Below are 23146 nucleotides of genomic sequence, written 5' to 3' on the forward strand. Positions count from 1 at the left end.
CTTGTCCCCGAGACGCAGAGTAGGTGAATGGATGATCTCAGCATGTGTGGTTCCTCCCGTGAAGCATGGAGGAGGAGAAGTGATGGTGTGAGGGTGCTTTGCTGGTGACACCCTCTGTGATTTATCTAGAATTCAAGGCACACTTAACCAGCATGGCTACCACAGCATTCTGCAGTGATACGCTATCCCATCTGGTTTGCACTTAGTGGGACCATCATTTGTTTTTCAACAGGACAATGACCCAACACACCTCCAGGCTGTGTAAGAGTTATTTGTCCAAGAAGGAGAGTGATGGAGTGCTGCATCAGATGACCTGGTCTCCACAATCACCAGACCTCAACCCAAATGAGATGGTTGGGATGAGTTGGACTGCAGAGTGAAGGAAAAGCAGCCAACAAGTGCTCAGCATATGTCGAAACTCTTTCAAGACTGTTGGGAAAGAATTCCAGGTGACTACCTCATGAAGCTGGTTGACAGAATCCCAATAGTGTGCAAAACTGTCATCAAGGCAAAGGGTGGCTACTTTGAAGAATCTAAAATATAAAATAGATTTTGATTTGTTTAACACTTTGTTGGTTACTACATGATTCCATATGTGTTATTGCATATTTTGATGTCTTCTACAATGTAGAAAATAGTAAAAATATAGAAAAACTCTTGAGTGAGTAGTTCAAATGAAATGAAATTGTATCTGTCACATGCGCCAAATACAACAGGTTTAGAGCTTACAGTGAAATGCTTACTTACAAGCCCTTAATTAACCAACAATACAGTTTCAAATTTAAAAAAAAAAAATCCCCCCTCCCCAAAATAAAATAAATAAAAGTACCAAATACCAAATACAGGGGGTACCGGTACAGAGTCAATGTGCGTGGGCACCGGTTAGTCGAGGTAACTGAGGTAATATGTACATGTCGGTAGAGTTATTAAAGTGACTATGCATAGATAATAAGAGAGAGTAGCAGCGGGGGGGGGGGGGGGGGGGCAATGCAAATAGTCTGGGTAGCCATTTGATTAGATGTTCAGGAGTCTTATGGCTTGGGGGTAGAAGCTGTTTAGAAGCCTCTTGGACCTGGACTTGGCGCTCCGGTACCGCTTGCCATGCGGTAGCAGAGAGAACAGTCTATGACTAGGGTGGCTGGAGTCTTTGACAATTTTTAGGGCCTTTCTCTGACACCACCTGGCGTAGAGGTCCTGGATGGCAGGAAGCTTGGCCCCAGTGATGTACTGGGCCATACGCACCACCCTCTGTAGTGCCTTGCGGTCAGAGGCCGAGCAGTTACCGTACCAGGCAGTGATGCAACCAGCCAGCTGTAGAACCTTTTGATCTGAGGACCCATACCAAATCTTTTCAGTCTCCTGAGGGGGAATACGTTTTGTCATGCCCTCTTCATGACTGTCTTGGTGTGCTTAGACCATGTTAGTTTGTTGGTGATGTGGACACCAAGGAACTTGAAGCTCTCAACCTGCTCCATTGCAGCCCCATCGATGAGAATCGGGGTGTGATAGGTCCTCCTTTTCCTGTAGTCCACAATCATCTCCTTTGTCTTGTTCACATTGAGGGAGAGTTTTTTTTTCCTTGCACCACACAGCCAGGTCTCTGACCTCCTCCCTATAAGCTGTCTCGTCGTTGTTGGTGATCAAGCCTACCACTGTTGTGTCATCGGCGAACTAAATTACGGTGTTGGAGTCGTGCCTGGCCGTGCAGTCATGAGTGAACAGGGAGTACAGGAAGGAACTGAGGGGCCCCCGTGTTGAGGATCAGCGTTGCGGATGTGTTGTTACCTACCCTTAACAAATTGGGGGGCGTCAGGAAGTTCAGGATCCAGTTGCAGAGGGTGGTGTTTAGTCCCAGGGTCCTTAGCTTAGTGATGACCTTTGAGGGCACTATGGTGTTGAAAGCTGAGCTGTAGTCAATGAATAGCATTCTAACATAGGTCTTCCTTTTGTCCAGGTGTGAAAGGGCAGTGTGGAGTGCAATAGAGATAGCATCATCTGTGGATCTGTTAGGGCTGTATGCAAATTGAAGTGGGTCTAGGGTTTCTGGGATAATGGTGTTGATGTGAGCCATGACCAGCCTTTCAAATCACTTCATGGCTACAGACATCAGTAGTCATTTAGGCAGGTTACTTTAGTGTTCTAGGGATCAGGGACTATGGTGGTCTGCTTGAAACATGTTGGTATTATAGACTCAGACAGGGAGAGGTTGAAAATGTCAGTGTGAAGACACTTGCCAGTTGGTCAGCACATGCTCGGAGTACACGTCCTGGTAATCCGTCTGGCCCTGCGGCCTTGTGAATGTTGATCTGTGTAAAGGTCTTACTCAAATCACCTGCGGAGAGCGTGATCACACAGTCGACCGGAACAGCTGATGCTCTCATGCATGCCTCAGAGTTACTTGCCTCGAAGCGAGCATAGAAGTTATTTAGCTCATCTGGTAGGCTCGTGTCACTGGGCAGCTCTCGGCTGTGCTTCCCTTTGTAGTCTGTAATAGTTTGCAAGCCCTGCCAGATCCGACGAGCATCGGAGCCGGTGTAGTACGATTCTTCGTCCTGTATTGACGCTTTGCCTGTTCGGAGGGCATATTTTTTATAATCCTCCGGGTTAGAGCCCCACTCCTTGAAAGCGGCAGCTCTACCCTTTAGCTCAGTGCGGATGTTGCCTGAAATCCATGGCTTCTGGTTCGGGTATGTACGTATGGTCACTGTGGGGATGACGTCATCAACGCACTTATTGATGAAGCCAGTGACTGATGTGGTATACTCCTCAATGCCATCGGAAGAATCTCGGAACATATTCCAGTCTGTGCTAGAAAAAACATCTTGTAGCTTAGCTTCTGCTTCATCTGACCACTTTTTTATAGACCGAGTTACTGGTGCTTCCTGCTTTAATTTTTTACTTGTAAGCAAGAATCAGAAGGATAGAATTATGGTCAGATTTGCCAAATGGAGGGCGAGGGAGACCTTTGTATGAGTCTCTGTGTGTGGAGTAAAGGTGGTCTATTGTTTTTTCCCCCCTCTTATTGCACATTTAACATGCTGGTAGAAATATGGTTAAACGGATTTAAGTTTCCCTGAGAGAATCGGTTGTGTCCAAACTTTTAGTTGTGTCCAAACTTTTGACTGATAGTGTATATATTTACCCAAATATATATGGGGGATTGGAAATGATGCAGACAATTACATTGATGGAAGCCACAATATATTTGCAATTATAAAGCTGATCTACCCCCCACTTTCTTAAATTATATATATTTATTTATTTGAAAGGCAGCGTTTTTCCATCTTCGTAACATAGCAAAAATCAGAAACTTTTTGTCAAAAATTATGCAGAAAAGCTAATCCATGCTTTTGTCACTTCTAGATTAGACTCCCTGGACAAAGCACTAAATAAACTTTAGTTTGTGCTAAATACGGCTGCTAGGATCTTGACTTTAACCAAATCATTTTATCATATTACTCCAGTGCTAGACTTTCTACACTGGCTTGATGTCAAGGTTTAACTGCTAACCTACAAAGCATTACATGGACTTGCTCCAACCTATCTCTCTAATTTTTATGGAATGGTCAGCCAATATCTGTGAGAGCTGCGGACTCAGTTTCAACCTTTAAGTCTTTACAGAAGACTTATCTCTTCAGTGGGTCCTATGATTGAGTGTAGTCTGGCCCAGGGCTGTGAAGGAGAATGGCAAGGCACTGGAATGACGAACCGCCCTTGATGTCACTGCATGGCCAGCTCCCTATTGCAGGGGTTGAGTCACTGGCTTACTATCAATCAATCAATCAAACAAATATATTTATAAAGCCCTTTCTACATCAGCCGATGTCACAAAGTGCAATACAGAAACCCAGCCTAAAACCTCAAACAGCAAGCGATGCAGATGTAGAAGCATGGTGGCTTGGAAAAACTCCCTTGACAGGCAGGAACCTAGGAAGGAACCTAGAGAGGAACCAAGCTCTGAGGGGTGGCCAGTCCTCTTCTGGCTGTGCCGGGTCGAGATTATAACAGTACATGGCCAAGATGTTCAAACGTTCATAGATGACCAGCAGGGTCAAATAAAAATAATCACATTGGTTGTAGAGGGTGCAACAGGTCAGCACCTCAGGAGTAAATGCCAGTTGGCTTTTCATAGCCGATCATTCAGAGTTAGAGACAGCAGGTGCGGTAGAGAGAGAAGCTGGAGAGAAGCTGGAGCAGCAGCACGGCCAGGTGGACTGGAGACAACAAGGAGTATCAGGCCAGGTAGTCCTGAGGCATGGTCCTAGGGCTCAGGTCCTCCGAGAGAAGAGAGAAAGTAAGAAAGAGAGAGAGAATTAGAGGGAGCATACTTAAAACTTCTATGGGCTAGGTGGGACACAGAATTAGTATTAGAAATATTCTCTTACCTTTGCTGATCTTCGTCAGAATGCACTCCCAGGACTGCTACTTCCACAAGAAATGTTGTTTTTATTTGAAATAATCCATATTTATGTACAAATACCTCCGTTTTGTTCATGCGTACAGATCACTTATCCAAAGGCATAACGCGCGAGTGCGGAACGAGAGACGAAAAGTCAAAATGTCCCATTACCGTACTTAGAAGCATGTCAAACGCTGTTTAAAATCAATCTTTATGGTATTTTTAACGTAAAATTGCGATAATATTCCAACTGGACAATAGCATATTCATTCAAGAAGAAAAAGAAGGAGGGGCGTGCTCTCGGGACTGCGCATATCCAATCCCTTTGTTGCCAGGCAGACCACTCAGTAACTGAGCTCCTATACTCTGCCCAGTGACAGGAGAAGGCTCAAACCACTTTCTGAAGGCTTTAGACAGCCAATGGAAGCCTTAGGAAGTGCAACGTCACCCCACAGACACTGTAGCTTCGATAGAGAATCAAAAGAAGAACTACAATTCTCAGACTTTCCACTTCCTGCTTGAATTTTTCTCAGGTTTTTGCCTGCCATATGAGTTCTATTATACTCACAGACACCATTCAAACAGTTTTAGAAATGTTAGAGTCTTTTCTATCCATATCTACTAACAATATGCATATTCTAGTTTCTGGGACAGAGTAGTAACCTGTTTAAATTGGGTACGTTTTTCATCCGGCCGTGAAAATACTGCCCCCTTGCCCAGACAGGTTAAATTCACACAGGACACCGGATAAGACAGGATAAATACTCCAGATATAACAGACTGACCCTAGCCCCCTCGACACAAACTATAGCAGCATAAATCCTAGAAGCTGAAACAGGAGGGGTCGGGAGATTGTGTGGCCCCGTCCGACAATTCCCCCGGACAGGGCTAACCAGACAGGATATAACCCCACCCACTTTGCCAAAGTGCAGCCCCCACACCACTATAGGGATATATTATATTCAAACCACCAACTTACTACCCTGAGACAAGGCCGGGTATAGCCCACGAAGATCTCCCCCACAGCACGAACCTGAGGGGGGTGCCAACCCGGACAGGAAGATCACGTCTGTGACTCAACCCACTCAAGTGACGCACCCTTCCTAAGGACAGCATGGAAGAGCACCAGTAAGCCAGTGACTCAGCCCCCGTAATAGGGTTAAAGGCAGAGAATCCCAGTGGAGAGAGGGGAACCGGCCAGGCAGAGACAGCAAGGGCAGTTCATCTCTCCAGTGCCTTTCCATTCACCTTCACACCCCTGGGCCAGACTACACTCAATCATAGGACCTACTGAAGAGATGAGTCTTCAATAAAGACTTACAGGTTGAGACCGAGTCTGGAGTCTTTCAGTCTCACAAAAGGTCACACAAAAATAATATGTCTAGGATTATCGTCAGAAAGAGCTGCTGAATAGGTGAGAGCTGCTGGGAGAGAAAGATCCTGTCACAGAGGTGTTAAATCAATTGTTGCCCGGGAGATTGAGTTTTGTATAAAGTAAAACATTTTGTGTGAAGAACAATCTATCATATGATATTCTGGAACTAGCTGGCTTGTTTAAATCTTGTAACCGGTCACCCAAAGCTCACACTTACACACACACACACACACACACACACACACACACACACACACACACACACACACACACACACACACACACACACACACACACACACACACACACACACACACACACACACACACACACACACACACACACACACACACGCTCGAAAACACACACACACACACACACACACACACACACACACACACACACACACACACATGCTCACAAAAACACACGCTCGAAAACACACACACGCTCACAAACACATTCACATACACACACCAGTCTGGTGACACAGGCATGCACACACACACACACACACACACAGACACATCCACAGACACACAACCCCACCACCAGGAAACTAGCTCTTGCTTGTTTAGAGTGTGTCAGTGTATGTATGACGGTTGTTGGTTATGATTGTCCAACCAACTGCTTCTCTCTCTCTCTCTCTCTCTCTCTCTCTCATAGTCATAATCCCCATTCCCGGACTGCTCTCAGGAGCTTTCAACGTCATGGTAGGCATACATTACAGGAAACCATTATGAATTACAAAGCCCTGCCACACGCTATGTCCCCACATATAATCATATCAGCTGGAGTAGGATGATGGACATGCTCGCATGCAGAGGCTACAAAGGTTTTGACTGTCAAAAACTACTGTAGTTCTACTGCATTAGGAGATGTTGTTGTCTACATGCAGTGCCTTCATGCACTGCACATGTACTGCACTGACACATATATGACTGATGATTGGTTGAAAGAAATTCATAATAAGAAGACTGTGGGAGCTGTACTGTTAGATTTCAGTGCAGCCTTTGATATTATTGACTGTGACCTGATGTTGAGAAAACATATGTGTTCTGGCTTTTCGACCTCTGCCATATCGTGGATTCAGAGCTATTTATCTAATAGAAATCAGAGGGTTTTCTTTAATGGAAACTTCTCTAATGTCAAACATGTAAAGTGTGGTATTCCGCAGGACAGCTCTCTAGGCCCTCTACTCTTTTCTATTTTTACCAATGACCTGCCACTGGCATTAAACAGAGCATGTGTGTCCATGTATGCTGATGATTCAACCATATATGCATCAGCAACCACAGCTAATGAAGTCACTGAAACCCTTAACAAAGAGTTGCAGTCCGTTTTGGAATGGGTGGCCAGTAATAAACTGGTCCTGAACATCTCTAAAACTTAGAGGATTGTATGTGGTACAAATGATTCCTTAAGTTCTAGACCTCAGCTGAATCTGGTAATGAATGGTGTGGCTGTTGAACAAGTTGAGGAGACTAAATTACTTGGTGTTACTTTAAATTGTAAACTCAAAACGTATAGATTCAATGGTTGTAATGATGGGGAGAGGTCTGTCCATAATAAAAAGATGCTCTGTGTTTTTGACACCACGCTCCACAAAGCAAGTCCTGCAGGTTCTAGTTATATCTTACCTTGATTATTATCCAATCATATGGTCAAGTTCTGCAAATAAAAACTTAGTTAAGCTGCAGCTGGCCCAGAACAGAGGGGCAGGTCTTGCTCTTCATTGTAATCAGACGGCTAATATCAATCCTATGCATGCCGGTCTCTCTTTGCTAAGAGTTGAGGAGAGACTGACTGTGTCACTTCTTGTTTTTATAAGAAACATTAATGTGTTGGAAATTCCAAATTGTTTACATAGTCAACTTATACACAGCACTGACACACAGACTTGCCCCATTAGGCATGCCACATGGGGTCTTTTCACAGTCCACAGGCTCATTATAAATTCAAGGAAACATGCAGTATTATACAAAGCCATAAGTTTATGGAACTCCCTTTCATCTTATATAGCGCAAGTGAACAGCAAACCTGGTTTCAAAAAACAAATAAAGCAACACCTTACAGCACAACGCCTCTCCCCCATGTGACCTACTTGTTGTGTGTGTACTGACATGTTCATGTTTTTAACCCTTGTGTGGTGTTTGTGTCTGTGGGACCCATTTTCTAAGTTTACTAAAAGAAAAATGCTACAATTAATACTTTCTTTTCAACTTGAGACTCATTGGTCTTGGCTCATTTTCTGTGAAGAGCATGTAAAACAATACATTTTCATTGAGTTTACCCCCCCCCCCTACACATTTATATTACATATGTGGTGTTCGGGGCCACTGAACCCGAGGCAAATAAAAGTGTGGAAAGGTGTGTGTGTAGTAAAAATGAAACAAAAAACTTTGCTGTGTGCCTTCCCTGTTTCTTCCTCCTCCTTGGGCCTGCTGTTTCAACATAGCACTAAGAACCTGTCTGTCTCCCTGCCTGTCTGCCTGTCTGCCACTTTTCTCCCACTCTTTACCCTTCCGGATGCTGGAGTGAGTAGTCGTGCTGTTCTTCGCTCTGCGGGTAATATTACATTTCCTTACATTCCTTACATTACAACGGAACGATTTGATTAGTGTAATGTTAGCTAGTTAGCTACATAGTTGTCTTTGCATCAAGGATAAAGGTGTAGCTAAAGGTGTAGGCGTAGCTTTGAGAAACTAACTTTGAGAAACTAACAAGGTTAGCTAGCCAGCTAGCCAGCTGTATTCGTTTGTTCATGCCGTTTTCCAAACGGCGTCAACATCACAACACCACAGCCACTGCTAGTTAGCCAACTTTACCAACTAGCGGTACTGTAGAAACTAAATACATTACAACGGAACGATTTGATTAGTGTAACCTTAGCTAGCTACATAGTTGTCTTTGTATCAAAGATAAAGGTAAACGCAGCCACTGCTAGCTAGCCAACTCTACCAGCTACCAGCTAGCAGTACTGTATCATTTTTAGTCAATAAGATTTTTGCAACGTAAGCTTTCGAGTTGTGTAGTCCACTTGTGTAGCTAGCAAGACTGACTTTGTGTTAACTAGCCAACGTTTAATTACTTCTGTGTTATGAAAGGAACTAGACACGGACACGAATGATCCATTGATAGTTTGTTGTGACCAAGTATTGGTGCTAACCGTGTGTTATTGGATGCTAGCATGCTAGTTAGCTACGGCGTCATAAGACACGGTGCACTGGGTGGGTTTCACGGAAGAATACTGTACCAAGTTATCCAGCTGAATAAACTAAGTTTGAGCCGATTGCTGGAAACATTGAACCACTGTAGTTTACATCAATTATAATTTCTAAGTGGAAGTTGGAATAGTTATATTTGAGTGTTTCAGCGAATGGTTAGTGAGGGAGGCCCTGCTCTCTCGCTTCCCCAGTTGTTTAGTTAATTTTCTTTCCAATCTTCTTTGCATTAGCGTAGCCTCTCCTGTAGCCTGTCAACTATGTGTCTGTCTATCCCTGTTCTCTCCTCTCTGCACAGGCCACACAAACGCTTCACACCGCATGGCCGCTGCCACTCTAACCTGGTGGTCCCAGCGCGCACGACCCACGTGGAGTTCCAGGTCTCCGGCAGCCTCTGGAACTGCCGGTCTGCGGCCAACAAGGCAGAGTTAATTTCAGCCTATGCTACCCTCCAGTCCCTCGATTTCTTGGCGCTGACGGAAACATGGATTACCACAGATAACACTGCTACTCCTACTGCTCTCTCCTCGTCTGACCACGTCTTCTTGCATACCTCGAGAGCATCTGGTCAGCGGGGTGGCGGGACTGGAATCCTCATCTCTCCCAAGTGGACATTCTCTCTTTCTCCCCTGACCCATCTGCCTATCTCCTCCTTTGAATTCCATGCTGTCACAATCACTAGCCCATTCAAGCTTAACATCCTTATCATTTATCGCCCTCCAGGTTCCCTTGGAGAGTTTATCAATGAGCTTGATGCCTTGATAAGTTCCTTTCCTGAGGATGGCTCACCCCTCACAATTCTGGGTGACTTTAACCTCCCTACGTCTACCTTTGACTCATTTCTCTCTGCCTCCTTCTTTCCACTCCTCTCCTCTTTTGGCCTCACCCTCTCACCGTCCCCCCCTACTCACAAGGCAGGCAATACGCTTGACCTCATCTTTACTAGATGCTGCTCTTCTACCAATCTCACTGCAACTCCCCTCCAAGTCTCCGACCACTACCTTGTATCCTTTTCCCTCTCGCTCTCCTCCAACACTACTCACTCTGCCCCTACTCAGATGGTATTGCGCCGTCGCAACCTTCGCTCTCTCTCTCCTGCTACTCTCTCCTCTTCCATCCTATCATCTCTTCCCTCTGCTCAATCCTTCTCCAACCAATCTCCTGATTCTGCCTCCTCAACCCTCCTCTCCTCCCTTTCTGCATCCTTTGACTCTCTATGTCCCCTATCCTCCCGGCCGGCTCAGTCCTCCCTTCCTGCTCCGTGGCTTGACGACTCATTGCGAGCTCACAGAACAGGGCTCCGGGCAGCCAAGCGTAAATGGAAGAAAACTAGCCTCCCTGCGGACCTGGCATCTTTTCACTCCCTTTCTGCTGCTAAAGCCACTTTATACCACTCTAAATTCCAAGCATCTGCCTCTAACACTAGGAAGCTCTTTGCCACCTTCTCCTCCCTCCTGAATCCTCCTTCCCCCCCTCCTCCCTCTCTGCGGACGACTTCGTCAACCATTTTGAAAAGAAGGTTGACGACATCAGATCCTCGTTTGTTAAGTCAAACGACACCGCTGGTCCTGCTCACATTGCACTACCCTATGCTTTGACCTCTTTCTCCCCTCTCTCTTAAGATGAAATCTTGCGACTTGTGACGGCCGGCCGCCCAACAACCTGCCCGCTTGACCCTATCCCCTCTTCTCCAGACCATTTCCGGAGACATTCTCCCTTACCTCACCTCACTCATCAACTCATCCTTGACCGCTGGCTACGTCCCTTCCGCCTTCAAGAGAGCGAGAGTTGCACCCCTTCTCAAAAAACCTACACTCGATCCCTCCGATGTCAACAACTACAGACCAGTATCCCTTCTTTCTTTCCTTTCTAAAACTCTTGAGCGTGCTGTCCTTGGCCAGCTCTCTTGCTATCTCTCTCAGAATGACCTTCTTGATCCAAATAAGTCAGGTTTCAAGACTGGTCATTCAACTGAGACTGCTCTTCTCTGTGTCACGGAGGCTCTCCGCACTGCTAAAGCTAACTCTCTCTCCTCTGCTCTCATCCTTCGAGACCTATCTGCTGCCTTTGATACTGTGAACCATAAGATCCTCCTCTCCACCCTCTCCGAGTTGGGCATCTCCGGCGTGGCTCACTCTTGGATTACGTCCTACCTGACAGGTCGCTCCTACCAGGTGGCGTGGCGAGAATCCGTCTCCACACCATGTGCTCTCACCACTGGTGTCCCCCAAGGCTCAGTTCTAGGCCCTCTCCTATTCTCGCTATACACCAAGTCACTTGGCTCTGTCATATCCTCACATGGTCTCTCCTATCATTGCTACGCAGACGACACACAATTAATCTTCTCCTTTCCCCCTTCTGATAACCAGGTGGTGAATTGCATCTCTGCATGTCTGGCAGACATATCAGTGTGGATGACGGATCACCACCTCAAGCTGAACCTCGGCAAGACGGAGCTGCTCTTCCTCCTGGGGAAGGACTGCCCGTTCCATGATCTCGCCATCGCGGTTGACAACTCCATTGTGTCCTCCTCCCAGAGTGCTAAGAGCCTTGGCGTGACCCTGGACAACACCCTGTTGTTCTCCGCTAACATCAAGGCGGTGACCCGATCCTGTAGATTCATGCTCTACAACATTCGCAGAGTACGACCCTGTCTCACACAGGAAGCGGTGCAGGTCCTAATCCAGGCACTTGTCATCTCCCGTCTGGATTACTGCAACTCGCTGTTGGCGGGGCTCCCTGCCTGTGCCATCAAACCCCTACAACTCATCCAGAATGCCGCAGCCCGTCTGGTGTTCAACCTTCCCAAGTTCTCTCATGTCACCCCGCTCCTCCGCACACTCCACTGGCTTTCAGTTGAAGCTCGCATCTGCTACAAGACCATGGTGCTTGCCTACGGAGCTGTGAGGGGAACGGCACCTCCGTACTTTCAGGCTCTGATCAGTCCCTACACCCAAAGAAGGGCACTGCGTTCATCCACCTCTGGCCTGCTCGCCTCCCTACCTCTGCGGAAGCACAGTTCCCACTCAGCCCAGTCAAAACTGTTCGCTGCTCTGGCACCCCAATGGTGGAACAAGCTCCCTCACAACGCCAGGACAGCGGAGTCAATCACCACCTTCCGGAGACACCTGAAACCCCACCTCTTTAAGGAATACCTGGGATAGGATTAAGTAATCCTTCTAACCCCCCTCCCCCCCAAAAAGATATAGATGTACTATTGTAAAGTGGTTGTTCCACTGGATATCATAAGGTGAATGCACCAATTTGTAAGTCGCTCTGGATAAGAGCGTCTGCTAAATGACGTAAATGTAAATGTAAATGCAGTGTGTGAAGCTACACAATGTCTTGTGGGAACCTGCACAATGTTATTACAATACATTATTTCGATACATTGTAAAAAAAAAAAAATTCAGTAGGAGTGACACAACAAATAAATAGCTTTGCGTGTGTGGCTCCTTACCACAATCATTCAGTATGGCAAAAATTATCTCTGCTCAGAGGGCCTTAGACATTTTTTTTGCAGAGAGAGAAGCTAGTGTAGAAGGAGCGTCTTTTACTTTGGAAGATGAATAATTCTCCGAATATGAGGATCATGTCTCTGTCAATTCGAAATCTGACAGTGAGTTGGAAGAAGAGGATGAGATTGACCTTCAGACAGCCCCAGGACCAGCCCATCAGCAACCAGCTCATCAGCAGGCTGCAGGAGGAGAAATATGGATGTCAAACAAATTTGAAATTGAATGGTCTTCTTGCCCAAGGAATGAGCCAACCCATATGGCTGCCAATGTGATAAGGATGCAACAAGGGCCAACGCGGATATTGAACTGTTCATCCCAGACACCATCCAGAAAATTGTTGTGTGCTCTTAATGACTGTCTGGGTGTGTTTGGACCATTCTAGTTTGTTGGTGATGTGGACACCAAGGAACTTGAAGCTCTCAACCTGCCGCACTACAGCCCCATCAATGAGAATGGGGGCGTGCTCAGTCCTCCTTTTCCTGTAGTTCACAATCATCTCTTTTGTCTTGATTACATTGAGGGATAGGTTGTTAATCTGGCACCACCCGCCCAGGTCTCTGACCTCCTCCCTATAGGCTGTCAAGTCATTGTCGGTGATCAGGCCTACCACTGTTGTGTCGTTTGCAAACTTAATGATGGTGTTAGAATCGTGCCTGGCCATCCAATTGTGGGTGAACAGGGAGTACAGGGGGGACTCACCACGCACCCCTGAGGGGCTCCGGTGTTGAGGATTAGCGTGGCAGATGTGTTGCTACCTACCCTCACCACTTGGGGCGGCGGCCCATCAGGAAGTCCAGGATCCAGTTGCAGAGGGATGTGTTTAGTCCCAGAATCCTTAGCTTAGTGATGAGTTTTGAGGGTACTATGCTGTTGAACGCTTAGCTGTAGTCAATGAATTGCATTCTCACGTAGGTGTTCCTTTTGTCCAGGTGGGAAAGGGCAGTGTGGAGTGTGATAGAGATTGCATCATCTGTGGATCTGTTTGAGCAGTATACAAATTTGAGTGGGTCTAGGGTTTCTGGGATAATGGTGTTAATGTGAGCCATTACCAGCCTTTCAAAGCACTTCATTGCTACGGACGTGAGTGCTACAGGTCTGTAGTCATTTAGGCAAGTTACCTTAGTGCTCTTGGGCACAGGGACTATGATGGTCTGCTTGAAGAATGTTGGTATTACAGACTCAATCAGGGACATGTTAAAAATGTCAGTGAAGATACCTGCCAATTGGTCAGCACATGCCCGGAGCACACATCCTGGTAAACCGTCTGGCCCACAGGCGCTTTGCCTGTTTAATGGTTCGTCTGAGGGCATAGCAGGATTTCTTATAAGCTTCCGGGTTAGAGTCCCGCTACTTGAAAGCGGCAGCTCTACCCTTTAGCTCAGTGAGGATGTTGCCTGTAATCCATGGCTTCTGGTTCGGGTATGTACGTATGGTCACTATGGGGACGACGTCATCGATGCACTTATTGTTGAAGCCAGGCCAGAGACCAATGTGGTGCACTCCTCAATGCCATCGGAAGAATCCCGGACATATTCCAGTCTGTGCTAGCAAAACAGTCTTGTAGTTTAGCATCTGCTTCATCTGACCACTTTTTGTAGACCGAGTCACTGGTGCTTCCTGCTTTCATTTTTGCTTGTCAGCAGGAATCAGGAGGATATAATTATATATGTGAGTGAGTGAGTGAGATGTGAGTAAAATTCCTGAACTAAGTGTTTTCATCATCTAGATCTAGATTGCAGCCAGTAGCCACAAGAGGAAGCGCTGCGATGTGTGTGAACCCAAGAAGGACAGGAAGACACAGTACACATGCATCAAGTACAAGAAATACATTTGCTACACACACACAGTAAATTTCTGTCCCTCATGGTGTGTGTAGACTGGCCTTAATTTGTGTTCAATGGGGCCATTTCTCATTTCCATAAAATACTGTATATAAAATGTGTCCTTCCGATTTTCTCAGTTCAAAGCAATAAACATCAATAGTGATGAAAACCTTGTTTTATTTATATTTGTTAAAGATAAACATGATTCATTCCACCCATGTCTTGATTATAATTGATTTTTGTTTACTAAAATGAATAGCGCTTTTATTGATAAATGTGATCTAGCAGAGGTAAATGGCAAATATTAATGGTCTATGCTGTCTGTATTGCTTGTAATTGATATAAGTAAACATCTAAGTATTAAGTATTTTTACTTAAACTGTTATGGCTGTATTGTTATAAAAACCCAATAATGTTGTGGGTCCATCAGACCTGCGAACATTGGGTGAATAACAAAAACATGAACACCACACACGGGTTCAATGCATGTAAATTGTAAAGTATTTTGTCTGTAACGTCTTTTTTGTTGTGTCAGACCACAGTAATACTAGCTGTCGCCATTGGCGTCGACTGGCATCGGCTAATGGGGATCCTAATAAATCAAATCAAAACTTTCAGAAAGTATTCATACCCCTTGACTTTTTTCCTTATTTTGTTGTTACAGCCTGAATTCAAAATGGATTAAATATAATTTTTTTCTCAACCATCTACACACAATACCCCATAATGACAAAGTGAAAACATGTTTTTAGAAATGTTTGCTAATTTATTGAAAATGAAATACAGGAATATCTCATTTACATAAGTATTCACAACCCTGAGTCAATACATGCTAGAATCACCTTTGGCAGCAATTACAGCTGTGAGTCTTTCTGGGTCTCTAAGAGCTTTGCAAAATTTGATTTATTTTCTCTTCAAGCTCTGTCAAGTTGGTTGTTGATCATTGCTATACATACATTTTTCAAGTATTGCCATTTTTTTCCAAATCGATTTAATTCAAAACTAACTAGGCCACTCAGGAACATTCAATTTCGTCTTGGTAAGCAACTGTATATTTCACCTGCTGAAAGGGGAATTTGTCTCCCATTGTCTGTTGGAAAGCAGTCTGAAACAGATTATCCTCTAGGATTTTGCCTGTGCTTAGATCTATTCCATTTATTTTTATTCCCCAAAAAACTCCCTAGTCCTTGCGGATGACAACCATACCCATAACAAGGTGCAGCCATCCCCATGCTTGAAAATATGACTAGTGGTACTCAATGATGTGTTGTGTTGGATATTCCCAAACATAACACTTTGTATTCAGGACATAAAGTTAATTTCTATGCCACATGTTTTACAGTTTTACCTTAGTTCCTTTTTGCAAACAGGATGCATGTTTGGGAATATTTTTATTCTGTGCAGACTTCTTTTCACTCTGTCATTTAGGTTATTATTGGGTAGTAACTACTGTGTTGGTGATCCATCCTCAGTTTTCTCCTATCACAGCCATTAATAAAGCTTTGTAACTGTTTTAAAATCACTATTGGCGTCATGGTGAAATCCCTGTATCTTTGTAGTGACTGGGTGTATTGATACACCATCAAAAGTGTAATTAATAACTTCACCATGCTCAAAGGGATATTCAATGTCTGCTTTTTGTATTTTTAACCATCTACCAATCGGTGCCCTTCTTCGCGAGGCATTAGAAAACCTCCCTAGTCTTTGTGCTTGAATCTGTATTTGAAATTCACTGCAGGACTGAATTACCTTACATATAATTGTATGTGTGGGGTACACAGATGAGGTAGTCATTCAAAAAGCATGTTAATCTCTATTATTGCACACAGAGTGAGTCCATGCAACTCATTATGTTACTTGTTAAGCAAATGTTTACTCCTGAACTTATTTAGGCTTGCCATAACAAAGAGGTTGAATATTTATTGACTCCAGACAATACAGCTTTTTATTTGTAATTCATTTGTAAACATGTGAATACTTTCTGAAGGCGGTGTATGTTACCTTTCATTACTTTTATTTCCATCTACTACTTGCATATTTTACTGCAGTAGTTAGCTTGCCAAAGGTTACATCATCATATAATATCTCCCATCAAAGTGATTTCTTAAATGTATTTTTATTTAACTAGGCAAGTCAGTTAAGAACAAATTGTTATTTACAATGAGGGCTTACCCCGGCCAAACCCTAACCCGGACGACACTGGGCCAGTTGTGGGCCTATGAGACTTTCAATCACGGCCGGTTGTGATACAGAAAATCCACTCCAAATCTATATTTTGGTACTTTTTTCATTAGTGCACTGTTAATCCTGCCCTAAAATGTTTTGCATTGCAGCAGTCAAGTTTTCAAGATATTGGACGTTAATAAAGCAAAGTGTCACCGGCCACATCATCATGATGAAACAAAGTTCTGAATGTGGTTTCATTAGGAAATTATTAACTTTCTGGGCGGTGTGTTCAGATTGACTTTCCCTTGGAATCGCCCAGATACTGTTAGGATTAGTGTAGTCAGTGGACTTTTTTCCTTTCCCTCCATTAGCTTAATTCAACAGGCTGAAAGGACGCCATCTATGATCTCTCTGTGATAAACTTGCAGGTAACCTTCCTTGTCCAATTGTTGCTGGATCTTTAATCCAGCCTTCAGCTCCCTTTAAATACGGTGTCTCTGTAAGAGGATTTCTGATGTTAACCCTCAGGACAATACTGCCAGCTGTCACACTCACAGACCCCTGGCGGCGTCACAGGCTGGGCTGAGGAGGGGCTAGATGGGCTGGTCACAGTGTGGGGATGGCAGGATAGAGGGGGGGGCTGGAACTCTGATGATTGGAGGGGAAAAGAGGGAGTGGTTGTAGGCATGGGAGGCAGAGAGGGAGGGATGGGAGGGCTGGGAATAGAGGGCTGGAGGGGAGGGCTGGGTCTCTTGATGGATGGGTGGGGCAGAGCAGAGCAGGGGATGGATGGAAGGGAGGGTTGGATACGATGGGATGGGTGGAAGAGAAAGGGAGGGGATGCCTGGAAAGTGTGTTGATCTCCTTAGTCCAAGACAGATCACCAGGCAGAAAGGAGAGAGGGACGCCCATTCGGACGGTCCAAAAGTATCTTTAAACCTGGAGCGTGAAAGGAGATCAAGAATTGCCCATCTCATCCGTTCCCATTCTGCTTTTCTGTCCTCTTCTCTCTCTTTCGTTCTCGTTCCCTCTCTTTTCACCCTCTTCCATCCTGGGTTGGGTCAGTGCTTTTCTATGGGTTGCTGCTGATACAGTGTGGACTGGGAAAGACTAGGGATTTGTGATGGTTGTGGCTCTGGATGCAGTGTGGGTGAGGGTGAAGGGGGTGTGCAAACAGAATGGACTCCTCATTCTGTCTGTGTTGGCTGTGGTCATAGGATGCCTGCTGGGCTTCTTCCTACGGACTAAAAGGCTCACAGAGCAGGTCAGTAAGCAGCCTCCTTCCTACACACTCCCAACTCCCCTATGTGATTCCTTGGTTGTATTCCATCAGCCACACCCCTCCCTCTGTCATCCCCTGCTTCAACGATGATCTACCTATAAATCCTTTCCTATACCCTACCCAATAAACCCTTTCCTATACCCTACCCAATAAACCCTTTCCTATACCCTACCTATGAACCCCTTCCTATACCATACCTATAAACCCTTTGCTATACCCTTCCTATGAACCTGTGGAAGTAATACTAAACCCGGCGACTCCACATTCCCCCCCGTGTGATGCCATGGTCCAACATGTGCTGTTATCTACAGTATAAAACCTATACTCTACACTTCCCACAAACCTGTCAATGTACACCCAAATCACTGGTCCAAAAGGCCAAAATACTATTTGTTGTGCGCCCACCACCTAACCTTGTGTGGTTGTGTTCCTCTATCCCAAAATAAGGTTCTATCTACGTAGACTCCCATCATTCCCCACCCTGGCCGCTATGTGCAAGAAGAGATCCACTGAATGTGTTTCAAAAGACAGAGTGATATGTTATATATAATGTATTGTAGTAAGCACCACATGGCAGCTCAATAGCTTCATAGTAAGACAAGGTGTAGGGTGAGGAGTGGGTAGCCAAATCCAGGTCTAACTTACATGTACAGCTTTATTGAAACACCTACTCTGACCTTTGATAAGCTGACTGGATCACTGACACCACCCCATCCATAATATTAACCTTTATTTATCCAGTCTAGTCTCATCTTGAGTTCTCTTTTTCTACTGAGAATCTCTTTTTCAAGAGAGACCTGGTCCAATATTAGTCGGTATAAGAAGCTGGAGGTGGCCTTCCGTGCACTATTGTCTCCTGACAGAACCGTACGTTACATCTCAAAGCAGATGTGACTCTTGCCCTCCACCCCTGATCACAGCTTCTCCATGGAGAAGGTTCAGGTCCCATATTCATGAGGGCCACCTCAGCGTTTATCCCCCTCCACCCACTGTGAGTAAAGCTATATCATATTCTGGAATAGGGCTTAAATATAGCAGGCTAGTCCTTCCCTCTGACTATGGAGGATTATCATCCAATCAAACAAATGCTTTCCTCCTATCCCTCCGTCGTAACTACAATAACCAAAAGTACCTTTTATTTATTTATTTAACCTTTATTTATCCAGGCGAGTCAATAAAGAACAAATTCGTATTTACAATGAAGGCCTGAAAACCTCTTAGCCTCTACCTTATTGAAAGACAAGTTGGAGATTGCTGGAGGCCTCTGACTGTGATTAGTAGTTTTGTTGGTTGAGTTGAGTTGGGGGCTGGGGGCTGTTATTCTTTGCTTGATTCTGAAGGTAGCTAGCTACCTACAGTTATTATGTGTAATCAGTGGACTATACTATACTATCTACATTAGCCAAAAGTGCCTCTTAGCCCCTCCATTTTGAAAGACATGTTGGAAATATAGAGTGAAGAAGGCCTCTGTGATGTCTGATAAATTACAGTGGGCTTTAGGCTGAAAATGTTGGTTGACTTGAGTTGAGTTGAGTTGAGGGCTGGGAGCTGTTTGCATTAGTTTTGAAGGTAGATACCTAGATAAAATTATTATGTGTAATAAGTGTTTTTTACAGTGTCTCTAGATGTACATTTCTGACATGTTGGAGATAGATGAAGGCTACTGAGGTTTCACGTAAATTAAAGTGGTCTTTTAGTCCTTTTGGTTGTTGAGTTGGCGGCTGGGGGAGACACAGTGACATGACTGTGAACAGGTTAGATGGGTTGAGTGGGCTGTACTAATGTTGGTGGTTGAGTAGAGTTGGGGGCTGGAGATGGACATAGAGATGGAGAGGAGAAGAAGGGCAATGAGAGGGACAGGCTAACATGCAACCATAAAGAGGTGAAATGGGCCCTGTCATTAGAGGGATGAAGAAATTAGAGTGGGCTTTGATTTAGTCATGCTGGTGCTTTATTTATTAAAAAGTATGGGGGCCGGAGGTGTGCCAAATACTCTTCAATTTGCAGTGAAGGTTACACAGTCCCACACCACAAAGAGAAAAGGGGAGAGAGAGAGAAAGAGGGTGAGAAAGAGAAAGAGAAAGAGAAAGAGAAAGAGAAAGAGAAAGAGAAAAATAAATATAAATAAAAAGAGAATGAGAGAAAGAAAGTGGAAGAGAGACTTAATGTACTGTTGAGTATGAGGCTAAATAGACTACTTATGGTTTATTATTATTCTGCCATTCAATGCTGATGAAATCTCTTAGAGCCTGCTACATTGGCATTAGTGTCTTCACTGCACATCCTAAGGTATTGTAATATATCAATATGATCCTATTCATATTCTGTCCAATAGCCCCCACTTCTCACAGTTCAGTGGTTTAAGGACCCTGGCTGTGTTACCTGAAGGTTAGTACTATCTGAGATCCTTGGGACATCCCTACCCTAAAACCTAACCTTAACCCCTACCCTTATCTTAATATTAACCATAACCATACCTAACCATACCTTACCTAACCCTAACCTTAACCATTACCTTAACCATTTTAAATGCCAATTTCAATGGGGTATGGACATCCCAAGAATTGGGGATTTGCAAGGACCGTTACCTGAATGCCCAGCCTCCACTTCAGCTACATATAAATGAAGAGAGATTACAAAATAACCCTAATGAACCATGCACATTGCTGTTAAATCAGTATCTGATTCAGTATCTGATTCAAAAAGATGGTTGTTCACACACCTTGTGTGGATGCAGGTGCTTTGACAAATAAACGAATCCCCTGGTTCAACGAGTGATGATCTACCTAAACTCAGCAACAACAAAAAATATCCTCTCACTGACAACTGCGTTTATTTTCAGCAAACTTAACATGTGTAAATATTTGTATGAACATAACAAGATTCAACAACTGAGATATAAACTGAACAAGTTCCACAGACATGTGACCAACAGAAATGGAATAATGTGTCCCTGAACAAAGAGGGGTCAAAATCAAAAGTAACAGTCAATATCTGGTGTGGCCACCAGCTGCTTTAAGTACTGCAGTGCATCTCCTCCTCATGGACTGCACCAGATTTGCCATTTCTTGCTGTGAGATGTTACCCCACTCTTCCACCAAGGCACCTGCAAGTTCCCGGACATTTCTGGGGGGGAATGGCCCTAGCCCTCACCCTCCGATCCAACAGGTCCCAGACTTGCTCAATGGGATTGAGATCCGGGCTCTTCGCTAGCCATGGGAGAACACTGACATTCCTGTCTTGCAGGAAATCACGCACAGAACGAGCAGTATGACTGGTGGCATTGTCATGCTGGAGGGTCATGTCAGGATGAGCCTGCAGGAAGGGTACCACATGAGGGAGGAGGATGTCTTCCCTGTAACGCACAGCGTTGAGATTGCCTGCAATGACAACAAGCTCAGTTCGATGATGCTGTGACACACTGCCCCAGACCATGACGGACCCCCCACCTCCAAATCGACCCCGCTCCAGAGTACAGGCCTCGGTGTAACGCTTATTCCTTCGACGATAAATGCGAATCCGACCATCACCCCCGGTGAGACAAAACTGCGACTTGTCAGTGAAGAGCACTTTTGCCAGTCCTGTCTGGTCCAGCAACGGTGGGTTTGTGCCCATAGGCGACCATTGTTGCCGGTGATGTCTGGTGAGGACCTGCCTTACAACAGGCCTACAAGCCCTCAGTCCAGCCTCTCTCAGCCTATTGCGGACAGTCTGACCACTGATGGAGCAGGCTATTGTTATTTTACTGCTGCTCTTTAATTATTTGTTATTTTTATCTCTTACGTTTTTTAGGTATTTTCTTAAAACTGCCTTATTGGTTAAGGGCTTGTAAGTAAGCATTTGACGGTTGTATTCAGCGCATGTGACAAATAACATTTGATTTGATTTGATTGGATTCCTAATAGTGATCTTAGATGTGATGACGGGCGCAGCGGGAGAATTGGTTGAGGAGAGAAGAGGAGGGATCGGGCAGGCAGACAGCAGACTTGGCTCAGACCCAGTTTGTCTGGATATTTACACCAGGGGAACCAAAGGGTGCTGCTGCTGCCCAGTCTGTCCAATCCTATCAGGCAGGATGGCCTGAGGTGTAGAGGGAGGGCACATGAGATCAGTGGAGTGAGTTGGGGGTTTTCATACAGTAGCTATATCTGGGATGAATGTGACTATAACACAATTACTTACCCACTTAGGGGGGACATAAGGCCGACCATAACATAATTACTTAATTGATGCTGAAGCTTTCCTCAACTATACACCCTTTTCAGTTCCATGTAGAACCCTTTTTGGTTCCATGTACTATAGAACACTTTACACAGAGGGTTCTACATGGAACCCAAAAGGGGTCTACATGGAGCCCAAAAGTGTTCTCCAAAGGGTTATCCTATGGGGACAGCTGAAGAACCCTTTTAGGACTCAAGAGTATTCAAGTGTAGAAGTGATCGTTGCAATTCATCAGAGTCAGCATGGAGGGAATGCACTGCCACTCACTGAGACACAGGGTCAGCAGTTTGGGACCATAGCTATGGAACTCTTATTAATAGACAAAAATCTTGCATAGCCTACTATTACAATCAGTAACAGTTTATAATCATGGCCAACCTCTTTAGCAGTGTTAGAGTACTTTCATGAACAGCAAAGTGAATGACTATTTGGTAACACCAGCATCACTACTTGGCACCCAGCATCACAACATGTTATGACACGGTCATAACCATGTCTTAATATGTGTCATAACCATGTCTTAATATGTCATAACATAACATAATATCATTTTTTATTTTTTATTTTTATTTTTAATTTTATTTTATTGATTGGGAGTCCCGCACTATGGGACTCCCAATCACGGCCGGTTGTGATACAGCCTGGAATCGAACCACGGTCTGTAGTGGTTAGTACTGAGATGCAGTGCCTTAGAGCTCTACGCCACTAATATGGTCAAAATACTGTCATGTCACATATATTTAGACCTGTTGTGACATATATTGCATTATTTTATGGCTGGTTATGACATCTACATAAGAGTGTCAAAACCCACATAACCTACCACACAAGGCAAGACATTCCATTCCACTATAGCATACTTGTCAACAGTATGTATATGTTATATGACATTTTCTGAAATATACCATATTAAATGATGTCAGACATGCGCCTAACCCAATGCTCTGTTGCTGATGACTGGGATGAATGCAGGAGCAGATAGACAAGACAAACTCTTTTTGACTGACGTCTTACATAAACACATATTTTCTTAGTCCAAGTAAAGTGACACAGGATGGTCATAATGCTTCTTGACAGTGTCATAAAGTGTATTTTTTTAGTCCAAGTAAAGTGACACAGTATGGTCATAATGCTTCTT

At 44.6% G+C, this 23146-nt stretch overlaps 1 protein-coding gene across 2 annotated transcripts in view; it reads left to right on the forward strand.

Moving 5' to 3' along the window:
- Positions 1–17618: 17618 nt before the first annotated feature.
- slc1a7b (solute carrier family 1 member 7b) overlaps positions 17619–23146 on the forward strand; it is a 123268-nt gene continuing 117740 nt past the window's right edge. For both annotated transcript variants that reach the window (XM_029707876.1, XM_029707877.1), the window contains exon 1: positions 17619–17769. In XM_029707876.1, the coding sequence (XP_029563736.1) occupies positions 17629–17769 (141 nt within the window). In that variant the 5' untranslated portion in view covers positions 17619–17628. The remainder of the gene's footprint in view (positions 17770–23146) is intronic.

The sequence above is a fragment of the Salmo trutta genome, chromosome 22 (assembly GCF_901001165.1).
Source record: "Salmo trutta chromosome 22, fSalTru1.1, whole genome shotgun sequence".
NCBI classification, from domain to species: Eukaryota; Metazoa; Chordata; class Actinopteri; order Salmoniformes; family Salmonidae; genus Salmo; species Salmo trutta.